Source organism: Lygodium microphyllum, chromosome 2 (assembly GCF_053477565.2).
Source record: "Lygodium microphyllum isolate KBCC chromosome 2, Lygodium_microphyllum_v1.1.10, whole genome shotgun sequence".
In the NCBI taxonomy this organism is placed as follows: Eukaryota; Viridiplantae; Streptophyta; class Polypodiopsida; order Schizaeales; family Lygodiaceae; genus Lygodium; species Lygodium microphyllum.
The window spans coordinates 161,207,469-161,225,305 of NC_141136.1; the positions used below are offsets into that span (position 1 = coordinate 161,207,469).

At 40.4% G+C, this 17,837-nt stretch overlaps 1 protein-coding gene across 3 annotated transcripts in view; it reads right to left on the reverse strand.

Annotated features, from left to right (window-relative positions):
- Positions 1-6,825: 6,825 nt before the first annotated feature.
- LOC148040551 (uncharacterized) overlaps positions 6,826-17,837 on the reverse strand; it is a 31,512-nt gene continuing 20,500 nt past the window's right edge. For all 3 annotated transcript variants that reach the window (XM_087700782.1, XM_087700785.1, XM_087700784.1), the window contains exons 3-7: positions 17,271-17,500; positions 16,964-17,157; positions 7,631-7,732; positions 7,391-7,442; positions 6,826-7,267 (exon numbers count right to left, since the gene is read on the reverse strand). In XM_087700782.1, the coding sequence (XP_087556908.1) occupies positions 7,152-7,267; positions 7,391-7,442; positions 7,631-7,732; positions 16,964-17,157; positions 17,271-17,500 (694 nt within the window). In that variant the 3' untranslated portion in view covers positions 6,826-7,151. The remainder of the gene's footprint in view (positions 7,268-7,390; positions 7,443-7,630; positions 7,733-16,963; positions 17,158-17,270; positions 17,501-17,837) is intronic.

Genomic DNA, 17,837 nt, shown 5'->3' on the forward strand with positions numbered 1-17,837 from the left:
TAGGCATGATCAACATCTTCTAGGATATTTGTATTCATAATAGACAAGTTCTTTGAGCCATTTCAATAACTTAAAGTGAGTTCCCAATCTTTGGAAAGACTCACATCCAGATAGAAATAGGGATCCGACCATCCTTATGTCATGCTCCGACCATAGTCTCTCCATAGACTAAGATAGGTCCAAAAGCACATCACTCATAACATCTCAACATCCTAACACAAGTGATTGATGAGCAATGATGTATATGACTTCCAAAATCAACCATGTATCATGGACCTCATCACTTACCTATCAAAATGACCCAGTCATTAGAACAAGCATGTCTCACAAGTTCTTACAAAAGTGGTAAGGTTCCCTTTATTAATGTAGTATGGTTTACAAAAATTATCGACTTAAGGTCTAGCTACAATCCTTGAGTGCATCTATTCATAGGTTTTCTCTCTATAGAATCAATAGAATTTTCCATCTCATAAGTTGGTGATTTTTCTCATGTATGGCAAATAACATATTACTCAGGGACTTGAGGATAACCCCAACACCTTATTTCAAACATGAATTTTCTTTGCACAATATCCACTCTTTTCCTTGGTGCTCTATATAGCACTTTTGCAGATAGACCCACAATGTGTTAGACAAAATGTATATGGACTAGAAGGGTAAGGGTATGGCTTTACGAAGTATTCAACTTAAAAGTTTAATCACAACCTTGCTATTTGTTCCCATGTGGCAGCTGCCATTATTTTAATAACTACTTTGATATTACTAATGTCTACTAAGTTGTCTTAAAACGAATAAAATGCACACTGAAATCAACACGCCTAGGAAATAAAGATTGAGTCACTTTAAGGTGCTAAGGCCACAACATATAACTTGCATATGGAATAGATAGGTGGCATATCTAGAAGGCCACAAACTGTGGGTTCGATACTCTTTATTTCAAATAGAATCTCTCCCATTTTGGTCCCTGGGGAGCATGCCTAAGCCTTCTAAAAGTTTAAAAAGCTAATAAGAGGACTAACCATACTAGAAAAAGCTAATAAAAGGGGACTAACAGTACTAGAAAAAGCTAATAAAAAAGGGACTAACCGTTTCCTATTCTCACATTGGTTCATTACCAATATCAAGTAATCATTCCTCATATGAAACATATATGAAGTCTATGTTCACTATCTTTAGTCTTTCCACCCACCAACGAATTGTTCATACTAGGAAGTTTTGGCCTACAAAAATTCCCATGTGCAATTGACTGCATGGCCAAAAATTACTTATATACCACCCACCTCAACAAGGTCACAAAAATATCTAAAATAATGATACCTTCTCCATAATCTCAAACACGACTTCATGGCACAAACAGTCCTTTGAGCCTAGGACCACATGATATATCAATGGGAATCTCTATCTGAATTAGAAAACCTCCTTATCTCCAATTTTCTATTGGTCATGATGTGTACTCCAAGAAGTTAATGAGAAGAAATCATTAAGAGTTATTCAAACACGTTTCATTATCTGAAATAGTTTGTTTTATTTATCAATTTTCCTACCCTCAACCTTACTACATGTGAGTTACTTCCTCCATAAACCCAAAGGAGTCCTCTATTAGGTCAATCAAAACTTGAGCCCGTGTGCAAGACCATTCAGCCTTCCCTCAAGAAATGGTGAACTTTATTGGGCACAACAATTCTAGTTGGGGCACATGAATTCTTGTTGTGCTTAATAGGGAAAGTGTGCAGCTGTCGTCCCTCATAGTATTCTAACACCCACATAACAAGGGTCACTTCGCAAAACCTATCAAAGGTGATAGTAGGCTAAAACCATAGTTGGTTTAAAGAGAGTGGAATTGTCTTTTAAACTTCCACACCCATTAGGATCAATACTCAAGTGCATTCTGATCCCCCTAAAATAGTGTTAAGTCGATTCTATTCTACCAAATTGGTGGATCATGTTCTAATAGCTCTATCTAATATTCAGCAAAGTTGCCCAACTTACCAAGTTTTCCCAACCATAAGTGTTCAATTGTTAAATGCATGCTACCACACTATTTGAGCATATAAAAATGCATTGCTTTCACTAATATGTTATATATGATTCATTAACACAGTCTTTAAGCATATAACAAATATTTAAAAATAGTAATTTATATAATTTAAAATATTTATATAAAACCATCACTCCTACAAGAGTGATAAAAAATCATGCCACCTAGGATAGGACCTTCCAACCTTGCTAGAGCAATTGAGTAGTATATGATCACACTCCTTTCACAATCACATGGAATTTATGAGCTAAAATCCTTGCTCAACTTCCTTGAGTCTCTGAAGTTGTCTTACACTATAGGGGTACTTACCACTTAGTCATTTGCCCTATCAAACACTTGAGTTATCACACAAAAAAACACCTATAGCTCTTGCAAAAGCATAGTAAGCTTACCTTGCAAGGCAACTTTTTCAAGTGTTTTGCAAGATGCTAAGATGTGTTGGTGCGGGGATCCCAATGGTATGTACCATTGTAACTTCTTTTCCATTCATTTATTTTGTCACAAGAACCAATTTCTAGGGTAAGATAACTATCATATTCAAAATCAAAAGATAGCTACACCACAATCAGAAAACATCACATTCAAATACTTTGTAACTATGTCGTCCATGACAATACTGTTACTTTTATCCAATTTTATATTCATAAAAATAAAATAATAAACCTAATTTGGTTTTGAGTTCTCTTAGGGTTTTATGAAAGCCAATTCTCATATAATTTTTAGAGCTAAAACACCAATTCTACATGCCTTTTTAACCGTTCTCATTTTTATTTTTATAATCTTGCTAATATATGTATCGCTAGCTACATAATTCAAAGAGAAAAAAATGATAAAATTTAAATGGAATTTTAATTAAATTTATTTAATCACAATGTACTCAAACCTAGTCATCCTCGTTTGGTCATGATCCATATTTGCATGGAACCACAAAAACCTTAAGTTGATGCCCGAAGTGCTAGTAGAAAGAGGGGGTAAATAAGTGGCTTGGGGAATCAAGTTTATGTAAACAAGGTTAAGAGGAGATCCAACATAAGTTTCTTAGCTTATATAAAAGATTGATCGGCAAAAGAGGGCAACATATTTCTAGGATGTCATAGGACATTGTGTTCGATCAGTTTTGTCTTGTCTACACAATTGAACAACATCACTAAAATCTTTGTGATCATGGCATCTCATATCTCATAGCATGGAGAAGTCATAATTTTTTGCCTACAAGGGAAGGTTTATTTAAATGTTTGTTTGGAGAACAAGGAAGAAGAGAGCTAGGCATGCTTCTGTCCTTTCTCTCTTTTTTTATTCAAAAAAAGTCTAATTTGAGTTTATCTTCGTTAAGCATGCCCTCTCTCCTTAAAGAACTCGTTATTTTTAGCTCCTCTATTTTCTCTCAAAAGCTAAAGTCAAATTCTTTTTTTGAGTCTCAAATTATTTTACCATTTTCCAATAGTTTGATACATAAAAAGCATCTTCTTCATGTGCTTTAAAATATTTGGGTTTTTTATATTCTAATGGTATGGGTTGGATTTAATTAATTATGCTTACATTTCAGAATGTATAAATGTGAAAATGTGTCATATTATTCACATTTCATCATTAGGAATGCTTATTCAACACTTTTGCATATTAATCTAATTGTTTTGAAATTCATATTGGTTTACTAATATCAACTTCACAATGGAAACATTACAATATGCTATAAATGTGCTACCCACCATATATAAGGATTGACTTAGTTGTTTCTCACTATAGTGCACTAAAATAATAAAAAGAGAGTAGTGCCCAAGAAGCTTCCTTCGCCATATCTCTTGCAGGAGGTGCACATGAGCATCAAACATATCATACTTTTTATAGGATATTGAATCCTATTAAGGTGCCAAGTGGGGGTGGGAATGACTATCACACATTCAATAGCACTTACTATAATCCAAAAAAGAATCTTACAATTCTTAGTCACCATACTCTAATAATTACTCTATTGTTGAACTCACCTTCTTCGTGTTTCACTTTGCATGGAGCTTCATTGATTTACTATTTTTCCTTTGATTAATGTGGTCTTCAAATGTCTAAGCTTTGTTTAGAATTTTTCATTCCTTTCCAATTGTTGAGAAGCCAATTGCAATTGTGATATTAATTTTTGGTGTTCGAGTATGTTTTGATTAGCCTATTCTAAGCAAAGGGATTACTTGGAGAAACTAAAAAGATGCTCAAAGCATCAGTTAACTTGTCATATTTTGTTTTCCAAAACGATTTGCTCAAAACATGGATTAGAAAAAGTCTTAGAGAGATGAAAAATGATACAATATAGACTATTATTGATCTTGAAAATGTCAATACGATATAATTGTCTTTATGTTTTAGACTATCAAATATGGAGATTCATTTTTCCTTAAGAGGGCTTATTTTGTTGTTACCTTAGATCTCTAATGTTGATGTTGCATTCACTATTATAAATAGCAAATATACATTCCAAAGCCTTATCATCTAATTTTTTGTAATATTACACTAGTATTGAAGCATAAGCTAAACAACTAAAAATACACAAGTGAGCAATGTATGGCTTTTTGCCATGCCATGCCTCATATGAAGTGATAGAGTATAATGCTTTGGTGGACACTTATTTAGTACACAAGCTATACACACAACAACTTCAAGCTAGAAACTATATGGCAAAGCTTAGCTTTTGTTATGGTATCATAATATGGAGTGATAGAGTAATGCTTTCGTGGACACTTATTTAGATTACAAGCTATACACATAACAACTTCAAGCTAGAAACTATATGACAAAGCTTAGCTTTTGTTATGGTATATATAATCTTGTATATTGTTATTTTATCCTACATTCAACTAGAAATGCATTGAACTCTTTAGATATATACTTCTTCCCTTGCTCAATTAGAATAAGAGAGTACTGGCACAAACTCAAGAAAAGTAAACAAATTGTGTTACAAAGTTGTATACTTAGTGGCACCGCTATTGAAGCATCACACATCTTTTTAAAAATTGTACAAAAAGGGTTATAACTGCATTGCACACTAAATGCCCACCATTCTTTATCATAAATAAAGTTTGAACATTCCAAATGAAAAGAAAAGATATCAACAACATTCATACTACCTCTTTCGTAGCCAATTTAAAACCCTCCTTCGCCCTACAATACTTGCAATAGCTTTACTATCTTTTTTTGCACATCCTTGTTAGCCTCCTTTGTTTAACCTACATTTTCATATTTCTATTTACTAGCAAAAGATCATATTTTGCCAAGATTATTCTTTTTGCGACAAAATTAAAACGGACTCATTAAATGACAACATATTGAGACTATCTTTCATCATCAAACGAAGATTAGAAGCTAAACTCTAATAAGAATCAAGGTCATTGATAACACTATCCAACAAAATCTCATTTACAACAATTAGCTACTCCTTAAGATCTTCAATCTTTATCATAAAATCATCTAAATGCCTTTGTCCATACACTCTCTCTCTACTTGTTTACATAAATGAGCAACACAAGCCTCGTCACTTCCTTGATACAAACATGCAAGTGTATCCCAAGATCATTCAACTCTCTTGCATGAGTGAATGTATGGAATCATAGTATGTCTAGCAAATAATGCAAAGCCTCTGCATCTCTACCATCGTGACAAATCTACTCGTTTAACAAATAATGCAATCAAGGCTCGCGCCTCTGCATCTCTACCATCTTGACAAATCTACTCAGTAGGTGGCAATGATCTAGTATTCATTGGAGCAAAACTAGAACCTACAACATCCTCAACAACCCATGTTTTTGCCACACTTCTAACTTCCAAGACCACAAAACAAACTTCCATTCTCTGCACAATATTTCAAAACCTTTTGCAACTAACCCACAATGCATCACAAGCCCATAGTGGATAACTGATTTCATCCAACTTGTCCTAGACAACGAACATCCGTGATACATTTTTATTGTCTACCATGGCCAACTTGTACTATTAGCACAACACAAAGTAGACTACAGAAGCCCTTACAAAAATGACCACTACCAAAAATTCTATACCAAAGAAAAGTATCTTGCACAGTATTGCCAATATTGCAAGCAGAGACAAATGAAACCAAATCACAAACCTCACAATATTAGTCAACCTATGAACACATGTCAAATCTCATCTCAATCAAAGGTGATAAAGCAAAAAGTGTTGGTGACCCTACCAAAGGATTCAAAAAGTCCACTTTGATACCAAGTATTGGATTTAGACTTGAATGGGATGCTTGCACAAAGCTACAAAAGAGGCACAAGAGTAAGGTTTGTCATCAAGAATGACACTTGACATTCAAGGTCATTTACACAACGAAACTAGATGTTTACTTGGATATGCCACCTGAGTGGACTGATATGTGATGCTTTTAAGCAAGCACTTGTAAGTGCACCTGAAGATAAATGGATGTCTGCTAAAAAGGATCAAATTGGATTACTACCATGAGCATGTGTTAACAAAGTGTCGGGAACAAGTACAAGGTCATCAAGTAGCCTCTAGTCATTAGTCAGGACTTTTAAGTGCATCTGTATTTCATCTGAAGACTGATTTTGCAGAGTAAAAGGCCAGGCATTGACTATAGTTGAGCATAAAAGTACATAAACATTGCATTCTCAATTATTCTTCAGTTGCCCGTAACTTTTAAAGATGTGACAAGAGGAAAAACCATATTTGAACCTTGGGAATTGAATGACTTCTCTGACACCAGTGAAGATAGTAATAAAGGAGCTACAAGATTTCAGGAGTTCTAAAAAAATGGAAAGAAAAGCTTACAGTATCACATCAAGTTTTTTAAAGTTTCCAAAAGCATACAAACAGTTTATGAAAAAAATATTGGTTTTAAATTGAACATGAAGTCGTGATGCTCCCAAAAACTGTCACATGATATGGTAAGCATCTTTTGCACAAACCCTAAGGCTTAAGATGTCTGAGTTTACAACATCACTTTGAGAAAGATGAACCACCTGGTAATTATTGACAGCAGTAGGATTACATATTTACAAAGCTGCCCAAGTAAAAGAACATGAATTGCATCCATGCAAAATTCATCTCACTAGCATATATTCTAGCAGTGTCTCTCGAAGTTAAAGCAATGCTAGCCACGTGAAGTGAACTGGTAGACAAGGGCAGCTCGATACACTGAGGCCAAATGAAACAGAACAAGTAGCATCACCAAGAAGTCGTCAAAGAGACCAACTAATCCAAGAATACCTGCACAAAGCAATTGACATATGTGTGGGCTTTTATGAGTAGAACAATGCCAGCACAAAAATTAATTGTACAGATTTTGCATCTGAATATGAACGGTGAAATCAGAAACGCAGAAAAGTTTACCTTCAGGAATAATATCCAGGGGACTAAATACATAAAAAGCCACTAATATCAACTGTCAATCACAATAAGAAACAGATTAGCATTATACTGGCAGTTTTGTATCCTTTGACAGCACCTTAAATATTTGTTAAAATGTCTTCCAGCAAGTACAAAACTGAAATGACTGACCAAGTGACATGCAAAGCAACCGTTTTAAAAACCAAGTCACTTTATGCCGGAAAGGTAAAGGTAGCCTCATACATATAATACAATTTGAGTTCTGTGCACCAGGGGAAGAGCTCTTTGTGGATCCATTAGATCTTGCATCATACGCCGTAACAACAATGGCATGTCTTGCAGACGCTGCAAAAAACAGTGAGACCAACTGCTCAGTAATTCCTACTCAGCCTCTGCAAGTTCCCACTAATCAAAGTGACCCCACGCTATCCAAATTCTAGCACTGCGTAAATGCAGAAATATCAAGAAAATGGCCAATTGTTTAAGAATAGGGCAGGTCCTTAATGATGTCCAATCCTAAACCAACCAGAACTAAGCAACCAAGCAACTCATGTAAACCACATGAAAAGAATTATTATTAAAGGTAAGTATGCAGAAGGCAGACTAAACATGTGCAATATGTACAAAATCCTAGCTCATGAGTCTAGACACATTTCATATAGTTGGCATCTCCCCAGTGCCAAACACAAATGTGTAGATCATAGAGAAAGTATGCAACGCATTTGTGACATGGGAGAATTTGTTCTTCCTTCCAGAACTTTTCCAGGCATCTATTGTGTTTATCTTGTCAATATAGATCCAACAAAATGTATATCTATTGATTTTGTATAATTGGGTCAACAACACCAAGCCTCACTTAAACTCGCTTGGTTGATTATGTAGTATATCAGTCAGCAGGTTTATTCTTCCCAGATATTAATTGGCTGAAGTGCTTCAGTTGTCAGTCTTCCAGTTTTCTAACACACCAGACTCCAGTCCAACCTTTGTTATTATAAGTCCCAGGCTTTAGTATTCAGGCAATTCCATCACTCTACCCTCATTCACAGACTCTTCTTCCATATCGCATGCATGTCCCCAGCATACACCCATTCCAAGCCTTCCACAAACTCATGATCCCTGACACATTGGTAGCATGGTTACAATTGATCAAATTTATGTGAAGTCCCCACACAATGCATTGGCAAGCAATCAAACATGTATTTCGATAAAAGGCACTCGTACATTGGGATTTTTCTATGTTTTAAGACCTCATCCACACTTGAATTCATTTACAAATAGTGGTTGGGCTGGATCTTAGAAACAAGCGTGACAACAAGCAGCAACGATTCCAGGCTTGGGGACTCCTACATTTCTTCACCTAGCAAGAAGCAAACACTCCTGGAAACTTCTAGCTCTGAGGCTCAATTTAAGGCAGCATTTAGAGCTACCTTGAAGGATGTATGACTTAGACATCTGTTAGCCAATCTATGTTAGTAGTAGTCATCAGCAAGACCCATTTACATTAATCGTGAGAGTGAAAGGCTTCATGCTAGTGAGATTGGCTTGCTCTATGTGCCTATCTAGGACCATGTGGCAAATATGTTCACAAAAGCTGTTTCTCAAGAAAAAATTGAAGTCTTCTGCAAGGCTTTGGGTTTATTACTCCTTTTTGGGAACCTTATCTATCAGCCCTGTATCCATTTACATCATTCACTCTGCAGAGAGATTGTTACACCTACATGTCCTCTTATAGTCATTCAAGTATGAATATGCTCTAACACAGGCATTTTTTACTCTTTGCCGGGGTTTTTTTTCCCTCTGCACGATCCCTTTCTTAGACTGTTAGGCAATGATACATTTGTAACTTGGAAGGCAATCCTCTCATTCATTCAACACACCCTAGAGCAAGATATTGCTCTCGCTCTTTTTCGTAATAGTATTGCTCTCTCTTTGTCTCTCTCTCTCTCTCTTTTTTCGTAAAAGGTAATTGTATTGATTACGAAAAAAGGGTACAAGTTTACATGATTACAAGATACCCGAGGGCCCTAAGCCAACGTGTGTAAAATCCCAGTACTAAGCCACGAAAAAGTTACACAAGTCATGGCAAAGTCCCAAAGGAAATTGCCATATGCCAGGGAAGCAAGTTCTCCCGAGGGAGCAAGACTGAGTGCGGAATGAGATCTATCTGCCAATGCAAGAGACCTTTAAGCCGGGCAATGTGTCTCGGTACATTAGAGGCCGAATCAAAAAGAAAGGCATTCTGCGTGGTCCAAATGTGCCAGCATCCCCAGTATCTGAAAAAGTGGAATAAGATCTTCATATGCAACTGTGGCGGTGTGGGGTATTTTGGGCGCACAAAAACCCAATCGAAAGGGGTTAGTGAGGACCCCACCACTGCGCGCCAAACCTGTGACAAGAGTGACCAGATATTCTTGGCGAGCAGGCAAGAAATAAATCGATGCCGCTTGGAAAGGGCCGAGGCAAGAGGAAGACCACCAATCATCACCCGCCAAAGAAAGACCTTGCATTTGAAAGGTGTCTTATTCAACCAGCCCTCCATCACAGTTGCCTTCCACCATGACTGAGATTTCCGCAATCCCCATACAGTATTAGCTTTCACACCCAGCCATTGATGATCTTTAATGAGAAGATGATACACCTGATTAACAAAGGCCTTTTCCAAACTCAACCGGCCTGCAAGGTCCCAGTCCTGCCAAGGACAATCCACAGCCAAAATCTCATGGCAGTACGAAACGATGCGAAGACATTACGAGTGGCAAGGGTGGCATCCGCAATCGAAGTCACACCCAAACGGGCCATACGGTTAAATTTGGTCTGAGCTCATGTTTGTCTTCCCATGAAAGTAATCTCGAGACTGCCAACAATTCCAGCTGAAAGGAGTTAGTATGCAAGCGGTCCCCCACTGGATGCCAACGTGCCTTTTGAAGCACCACTTTCCAGGAACATACCAAATGCAGTAACAGAGAGAAGGGACTGGAAAACTGGGAGTCTACATTAAGGACATGCCACCAGGAGCACCGAAGTCGTGTATTACCATGCCGAAGCCCGCTGTCCTCAAGAAAATAACGGGCTATAATGGTCCATGGGTGATGATCCACACACATAGCATAGCGCGAAAAAGAGACCAACAAAGAGCCAGCATATGAGTTTCAGCATCCAAAATAGCTCCACCACCCAGGCGTTTGGGGGTACATGTATGTGACCATGAAATCCACGAAATACCTGTGTGCAATGAATCCTTCTTCCATAACATGAAACGAATGGGCCGAGTGAGAGCCTTCAAAGTAGTAGGAGTCTACGGCAACAATGGCAAGAAATATGTGAGCATTGGCAGCATAATTGTCTGAGCCACTTTGAGGCGGACATTGAATGGCCACACTTGCGACTTCCAATACATAAACTTAGCTGCCAGTTTCTGTGAAATCCACTCCAGCAGTTCCTTTGGCCGAACATCAACCCCCAATGGGTATCCAAGGTACCTGACAATGGAGCCTGACCTTGCCAGCCCAATGACTCTAAATCAGCCTCCATGCAACTGAGAATGGCTGATTTGAAGGCATTGATGCGAAGACCAGAAGCATGACCAAAGAGCGTCCAAACATCTAATGCCTTGCGAATGTTATCCTTGTCCACATGCAAAATCATAAAGCTATCATCAGCCAGAGATTGGCTAATGAAGTGCTGTCCCAAAGGAAGAGACAATCTGGCCAGCTAAGCAGAAGCTGCCATTGAAGATAACATTGAAAGAACCGGGTGAGTCGCCAAGGCAAAGAAGAGAGGACTCAAAGGGCAACCCTGTCTCACCAAGCGTGCGAGGACAAATGGCTCTGTAACCCCACCATTGAGCATAACGCGTGAAGAAGCCGCAGCACTAATGGTGTAGATCAATCGGGACATCCAAGTACCAAAACCCATAGCAGACATAAGTTCTGCAATAAAAGACCAGTCTAAATAGTCAAAAGCCTTTTCCAGATCCAATTGAATCATTACCACTTCCTGACCGGAGTGCCTCGCATAGTCAATAGCCATTTGCACATTTAAGATATTATGCAGAATGTTGCGGCCCTTAATGAAACCATATTGAAGAGGATGCACAAGAGCTGGAAGGTGCTTGTGAAGCCAATTCGCCAACACTTTGGAAAAGATTTTATACATCGAGCCCATCAAAGAAATTGGTCTCCAGTGTTGCAACATTGACGACGAAGGAACCTTTGGAAGCAGTTTGATAAGGCCTTCTTTCCATGAGGAAGGCATGACCCCTGTTTCCCAAACCTGCTGAAACATAGCCGCCAATGGCTTCACTAGCTGGGTGGCCAAGCTCTCAAAGAATTCATTGGTGAGACCATTCCAACCAGGACTTTTATCCTTAGGCAGGTGTAACAAAACATCCATAACCTCCTCGCAAATATCTGCCTCCAAAGTAGCTTGCATATCAAGTGGAACCTACTGGCGGACCAGATCATAGAAGACCGAGCGTGCATGCGTAACCTGGTTAGAAGGCGACGGAGAAGAACCAAGAAGATCCAGAAAATAATTTCTACACATATTGACAATGGTCTGCGGATCAGTGACCATGCGACCTTCTGAATCCTGGAGTCTAGTCATATTTTCTCAAGCAAGAGAAGCATGCAAGGCGCAAAAGAACTTATGAGTCTGACAAGAACTATCTTGCAATGTGTTAGTCAAGTTGTGCAATTTGGCCTGCTGATAAGATTTCAACTAAAATACTTGAATAAGATCAACCAAACGCATCGCCAGTGACAGCAGAAATTCATCATCTGGGGTGTCCACCAGGAGCGAACAAACCAGAGCCAGTAAGTCCTCCGCTGTGTGTCGATGCCGCCGACAAATAGAGGCATGATGGATCCATATTGCTGAGCAACCCACTGCACATTAGAGAGCAGCCGCGCAAAGGAAGCAAAGCCCTCAGAGACGAAGTCCAATAAAAACCTCTCAATCAATTGCTGCATATAGCCCTGAAAGATTGGATGCTTCAAATAAGACGAGTTGAAGCGTAAAGGGAGTCTATCCAACAACTGCATAAAGGGTGCAATAGGTTGTGCAAGCATCTCAAGCTGGAGAGGGAAATGGTCCGACAAGGCATATTGCTGCAAGACTTTCATTTCCAGCATCTCGGGAAGAAAATCATCCCCCTGCATGATATACATTCAGTCCAACCACGACCAGGTAGTTGCATATTGTGCGGAATGAAAAATAAACCCTAAAGAAGAAGGGTGGAGCCAAGACTAGAGATCTTGCTTAAGTACCTAAAGAGCAAAGGCATTCCACACCCGACTTTCCGGAGCATCCATCACCAAATGCCCTGAAGTGGACTGAGAAGAGTGGACACACATATTGAAATCTCCCATCAAAAAACCCCTTCTGCCAAGTGACATGGAGCTCTGCAAAGTCTTCCAAAGATCCCGTCGGGATGCAAGGTCATTCAGAGCATAGAGACCCAGCAACCATAAAATCTCTCCTTCAAATAAAACTTCGATTACCACAAAGCAGCCCTGTAGATCATTTTTAATAAGAACAGACTGGTATTTCTCATGGACAATCATAAGCACGCCCGAATAGTGCATAGCATGTGTCCCTACATAAAACAGACAAAACCCATGGCAATCCACAACTTTTCCTGCTTCACCGTGACTCTTGTGCTCCACCGCACACAAGACATCCCACTGGTTCTCATGCAAGACAGTCCACATGGCATGTTGCTTATGACGAAAACAAATGCCTCGCACATTCCACGTGGCTATCTTCATATATCTTCAAAAAAAGAGAATCAGGAACGAGACACCTATTGGCTCGATTTCACCTTTTTTGCAAGAGCGTCCAGGACACCTTCATCCAAAAAATCAGCTAACACTGCAAAAGAATTCTGGCGGCCCCCTTTAGAGGTAGATGGAATATCCACTGCCTTGGGAGTGGAACGGGGATAACGACGATCCCAGGGTGTAATCACATTACCTCTAGTATCAAACGCCAACTTAGCACGTGGGCCCTTTGGACTATCTGTATAGACTTTCCTTATAGACTGATTACAGGAGGCAAAAGGAACCATAGTACGCGCAGCATGCTGTGAAGAGAACATTTCTTTCCTGCGTATATACGTGCGCACGGAATCCTGTGATGCATAGGCAGCACAACATGCGCATCATCTGAAGACGGTTGTCTCTTTGGACATTTGGCTATAAAATGCCCCAATTTTCCACACGAAAAGCAATGTCTTGCAAAGTTACCCCATTTCAAGCGAAAGTGCAAAGGATACATGCCAGATAAATTGAGGCGAAGCCACACAGGCCTTTTCCTGGCCGTGTCCCATAACATGCATAAACGGTTTCGATTCATAGCCCTTAGGCTTGGGGGAACCAGCACCGTTCCCACAACTGCCATCGCATCCTTTAACAATGGCCAAATAGACCGCTGGACAATTTTCCACTTCAACCCACACCAGGCATTCACGTTGAAGTAGGCGCTGAAAGTCTACCATAGGGCGCCATGGCACAACATGGACCAAGCGGCGATCAAAGAACAATGGCAACTTGGACAGGAGCTCGACCCGATGCGTCTCTGATTTCAACAGCACCTTATAAAAGCCGCAGGGTCCAAGAAAGATCTCCTCAACACACTCCCCTTATAATAAATGGTGCAGCTACTGGTAAATATGGGAAAGCACTGGGATCCTGCCAGTGAAGAAGAGTATAACCGCACAGTCATAGAACACCGAAAAAAATCGCAAGACAGATTTTAGGTCCACCGTGGCTTTCAGCACTTCATCAGTTCCCGAGTCAGAAAAAGTTTCATGATTATGCTAGACGTAATCGCAAAGCAGAGTATTGGCAAATTCCAACAAATGCTCCCAGTCAATCTCCTGCGAATTCACAAAATCAGAGGCAACCTGTGCATAGGAACGTTCCTGAGGACCCATTGTCTCGTCAGAAGTATGCTTGGAGCATTTGCCCGCAGGCGGCAGGTCACAACCAAAAGGCATCTCCTCCGTGCAAGGAACCATATCCTCCGGCTCCTCTATATTAGAGTCCGGACCAAGGGCTGCCACCATCTGGTCAATAAAAGCCATATCTAGGCCAGCCATACTATTGTCCAGGATGCATGCCAAAGCAATTAAGACGTAACCAAGCAAGCCTTTTCCTAGCAGTGTCCCATAACATACACAAACGGTTACGATTCATGGCCCTGAGGCTTGAGGGGACCAACACAGTGCCCACAACGGCCATGGCATCCTTTAAAAGTGGCCAATAGACAGCCGGACAATTTTCCACTTCAACCCATACCGAGCATTCACGTTGAAGCAGGCACTGAAAATCTACCATTAGGCGCCATGGCACAACATGGACCAAACGGCGACCAAAGAACAATGGCAGTTTAAACAAGAGATCAGTACGATGCTTCTCAGATTTCAATAGCACCTCATAAAAGCCTCGGGGCCCAACAAAAATCTCTTCAACACACTCCCCTTGTAGCAGACTGTGCATCCACTGGCGAATACGGGAAAGCACTAGGATCCTACCAGTGAAGAAGAGTATAACAGCACGTTCATAAAACACTGAAAATGAGCGCAAGACATTTTTCAGGTCCACAGTGGCTTCCAGAACATCTTCAGTTCCAGAGTCGGAAAACGCTTCATGATTATGTTGAACATAATCGCCAAGCAAAGTGTTGGCAAACTCCAGCAAATGCTCCCAGTCAACATCCTGAGAATCCACAAAATTAGAGGCAACCTGAGCATAAGAATGTTCCTAATGATCCATTGTCTCTTCCGAAGTATGCTTGGTGCATTTGCCCGCAGGCTGGAAATCAAGACCAGGGCGCATCTCCTCTATGCAAGGAACCGTATCCTCTGGTTCCTCTGTATCAGAATCCGGACCAAGGGCTGCCACCGTTTGGTCTATAAAAGCCATATCGAGACCCGCCATGTTGTATCACCACTTGCGCAGGTCAGATGCTGAGCCAGGAGCTCATGGGAGGCAGAAACGGCACAGGCCTCTCTCTCTCTCTCTCTGTCTGTCCTCTCTCTCTCTCTCTCTCTCTCTCTCTCTCTCTCTCTCTCTCTCTGTGTACAGGAGCAGGTCTGCTCTCTTTATCAGTGCGCAGGGGTAGATTGCACGTGCAATAGGAGAATGTCCAGTCCGCACGCTCTGCTCGTCAGTAACCTTCAGCCCAGGCGCAGATCTGTCCTTTCTATCTGATTCTGTTGCTGCTGTTACCTGCCTGCATAAGGGCGCACAGGGAGTGCGCTGAAGTCTGCCCCCACACCAGGTCTGTTTCTGACTGGGTGCGTGAAAGCTGTCCACACAGAGGCAGGGCAGAGCTGTCTCTTCTTCCTATTCAGCGTCTCTTTCTTAGGTGTAGATCAGGGCGCCACACAAACATCACGTCACAGAGCAAGACTATTCGCCGACGACTGATTGCAGACGTGCTGGGGCAGGGCTCGCGCAAGGCAAAAGCGGACCCCACGCAGGACAGACAGGAGGGCTCAGGCAGCACGCGAGGCCTCTCTCTCTCTCTCTCTCTCTCTCTCTCTCTCTCTCTCTCTCTCTCTCTCTCTCTCTCTCTCTGTTCTTGCATCATAGTCTGTGTGTATGTGTGTGTGTGCGTGTGCCTTCAGCCTACTCAAGAACCTACATTTTAAGCCATTTTTTTTATGAAGCAAAGATCTTTCCTAGGCAATTTAAATTTGGTTAGGTAAGACTTTTCCTATGCACACAATATCGTTTGTTTGAAGATGGATTTGAACTTGAAAGGTTCTAACTGCATAATAAGGATCAAGTCCCAGCTGCAAACTCCCATGTTTATATGGAGTCCATTAAGGGGTCCCTGTTCAACCAACAGTTAGAACACCAAGTGCCATTCTAACACGACGTAGAATTTAGTTCTAGATGTCACAAAAGCTCTAATCAACACAAGACAAGTCAAAGTCACTAGAATCCTTCTTGTGCAGTCTTCATACCTACATTTATAAAGCCAAAACACCTGCAGTGCATGAAAATTTTGTTTATTTTCTTTTGGTCAACCTGAACAGTTTGCTCTTGGAGAACCATGCAGGTTTCATAAATGACTTAGAAACGCGTAACTGTCAAAATTTGTTGACAATTTTATCCTCCCAGACCCCACAAATTCATCTAGCCCAATGATCTTCACATGCATCCCGGCCCTACCCACTCAGAATTAGGGTAACCACACATGAATTCTATCCAAGTCTTGCCTGGCAATAGATGTCTCAAAAACATAAGAACGGGCCAGTATATCTAATGTATGAAATTGCTAGCAGTGTTTTCAACAGATGAAAAACTTTTAGCTTTCTAGTAGGTTTACAAGCAACAAATTTGAAAAGTGATTCATCCACATCGTTCAATAGCAAATGTTACCAGCATGTTCATTTGTCTCCAGTCCTTTAGATCTTTCCTATTTTGTAAATCAAACATGATGAACACTATGCATATTACATCCAACAAGTAAAGCTTATGCACTCAATTATCAGAGATAGAAACACTGCTAGAACACATTCCTGCCACATGAAAACCACTCAAAAATGCCAGCCAAGCAACTTACCTGAGTGACGCCAACTGAGCCCCCACCATGCCAGCGATTATAATTTGATACTTCACGCAGTATCCTTTGTGCGTCTGAGTCTTCTCTTCTAGTAAAATCTGATGGTATAAGAAGGTTAATGTTTCGTCGGCAGATGGGACATCTGCAAGGCTGCAGAGCTGAAGCATGACGCCAAACACGCAGTATGCAATCACCTTAAAAACAAAATTTAAGCTTTTTGTCAGTTAACTACAGCTGATATTTCATGAGCAAAAAGAGTATGAAACAATAAAGTGTTACCCCCATTGCAGCTTAGACTGGAACTTACCACAGAACCAGTGAGCACAATTTGCCTGACATGGAAAAGTAAAAGAATCGTGACATATGGAGCAACAGTCATTCTCAGGGGGAAGAACCATATTTGCAAGATAGCCTCCCCCACCTTCAGGGACAGACACTAAAGAGGTAGTCCCTCTACCCCACATCATGTTCCGAAGTCCACAGACCAATTTTCGAACTATGGATACTCCTTGCTTGATGAAATATAAAGAATATGTCCTGTATAAAAGCAGTCATATATCTGAATGAGCTCACAAATGATTATTTGACTTCGATACAAATACAACTCTCTCAAACAATGTCCTGTATAGGTAGCATGTTATTGAGCTAAAACACCCTTAATAGCTGATTAGCATTTTTAAACAGCCCCAAAACACACTTAATTAATGAAAAACGCAACTTTGGTGATGGTTCAAAAGAGCTTTAGTGGTCCCCCAAAACCCTAATTTTTTGGGGCACCCTTCAACATCTATATAGACGGGCTGCCCACCATTCAAAATGATCCTTTGGTGCGGGTTTCTCACTCTACCATGCAGATTTCAGCCATCAGCCACCT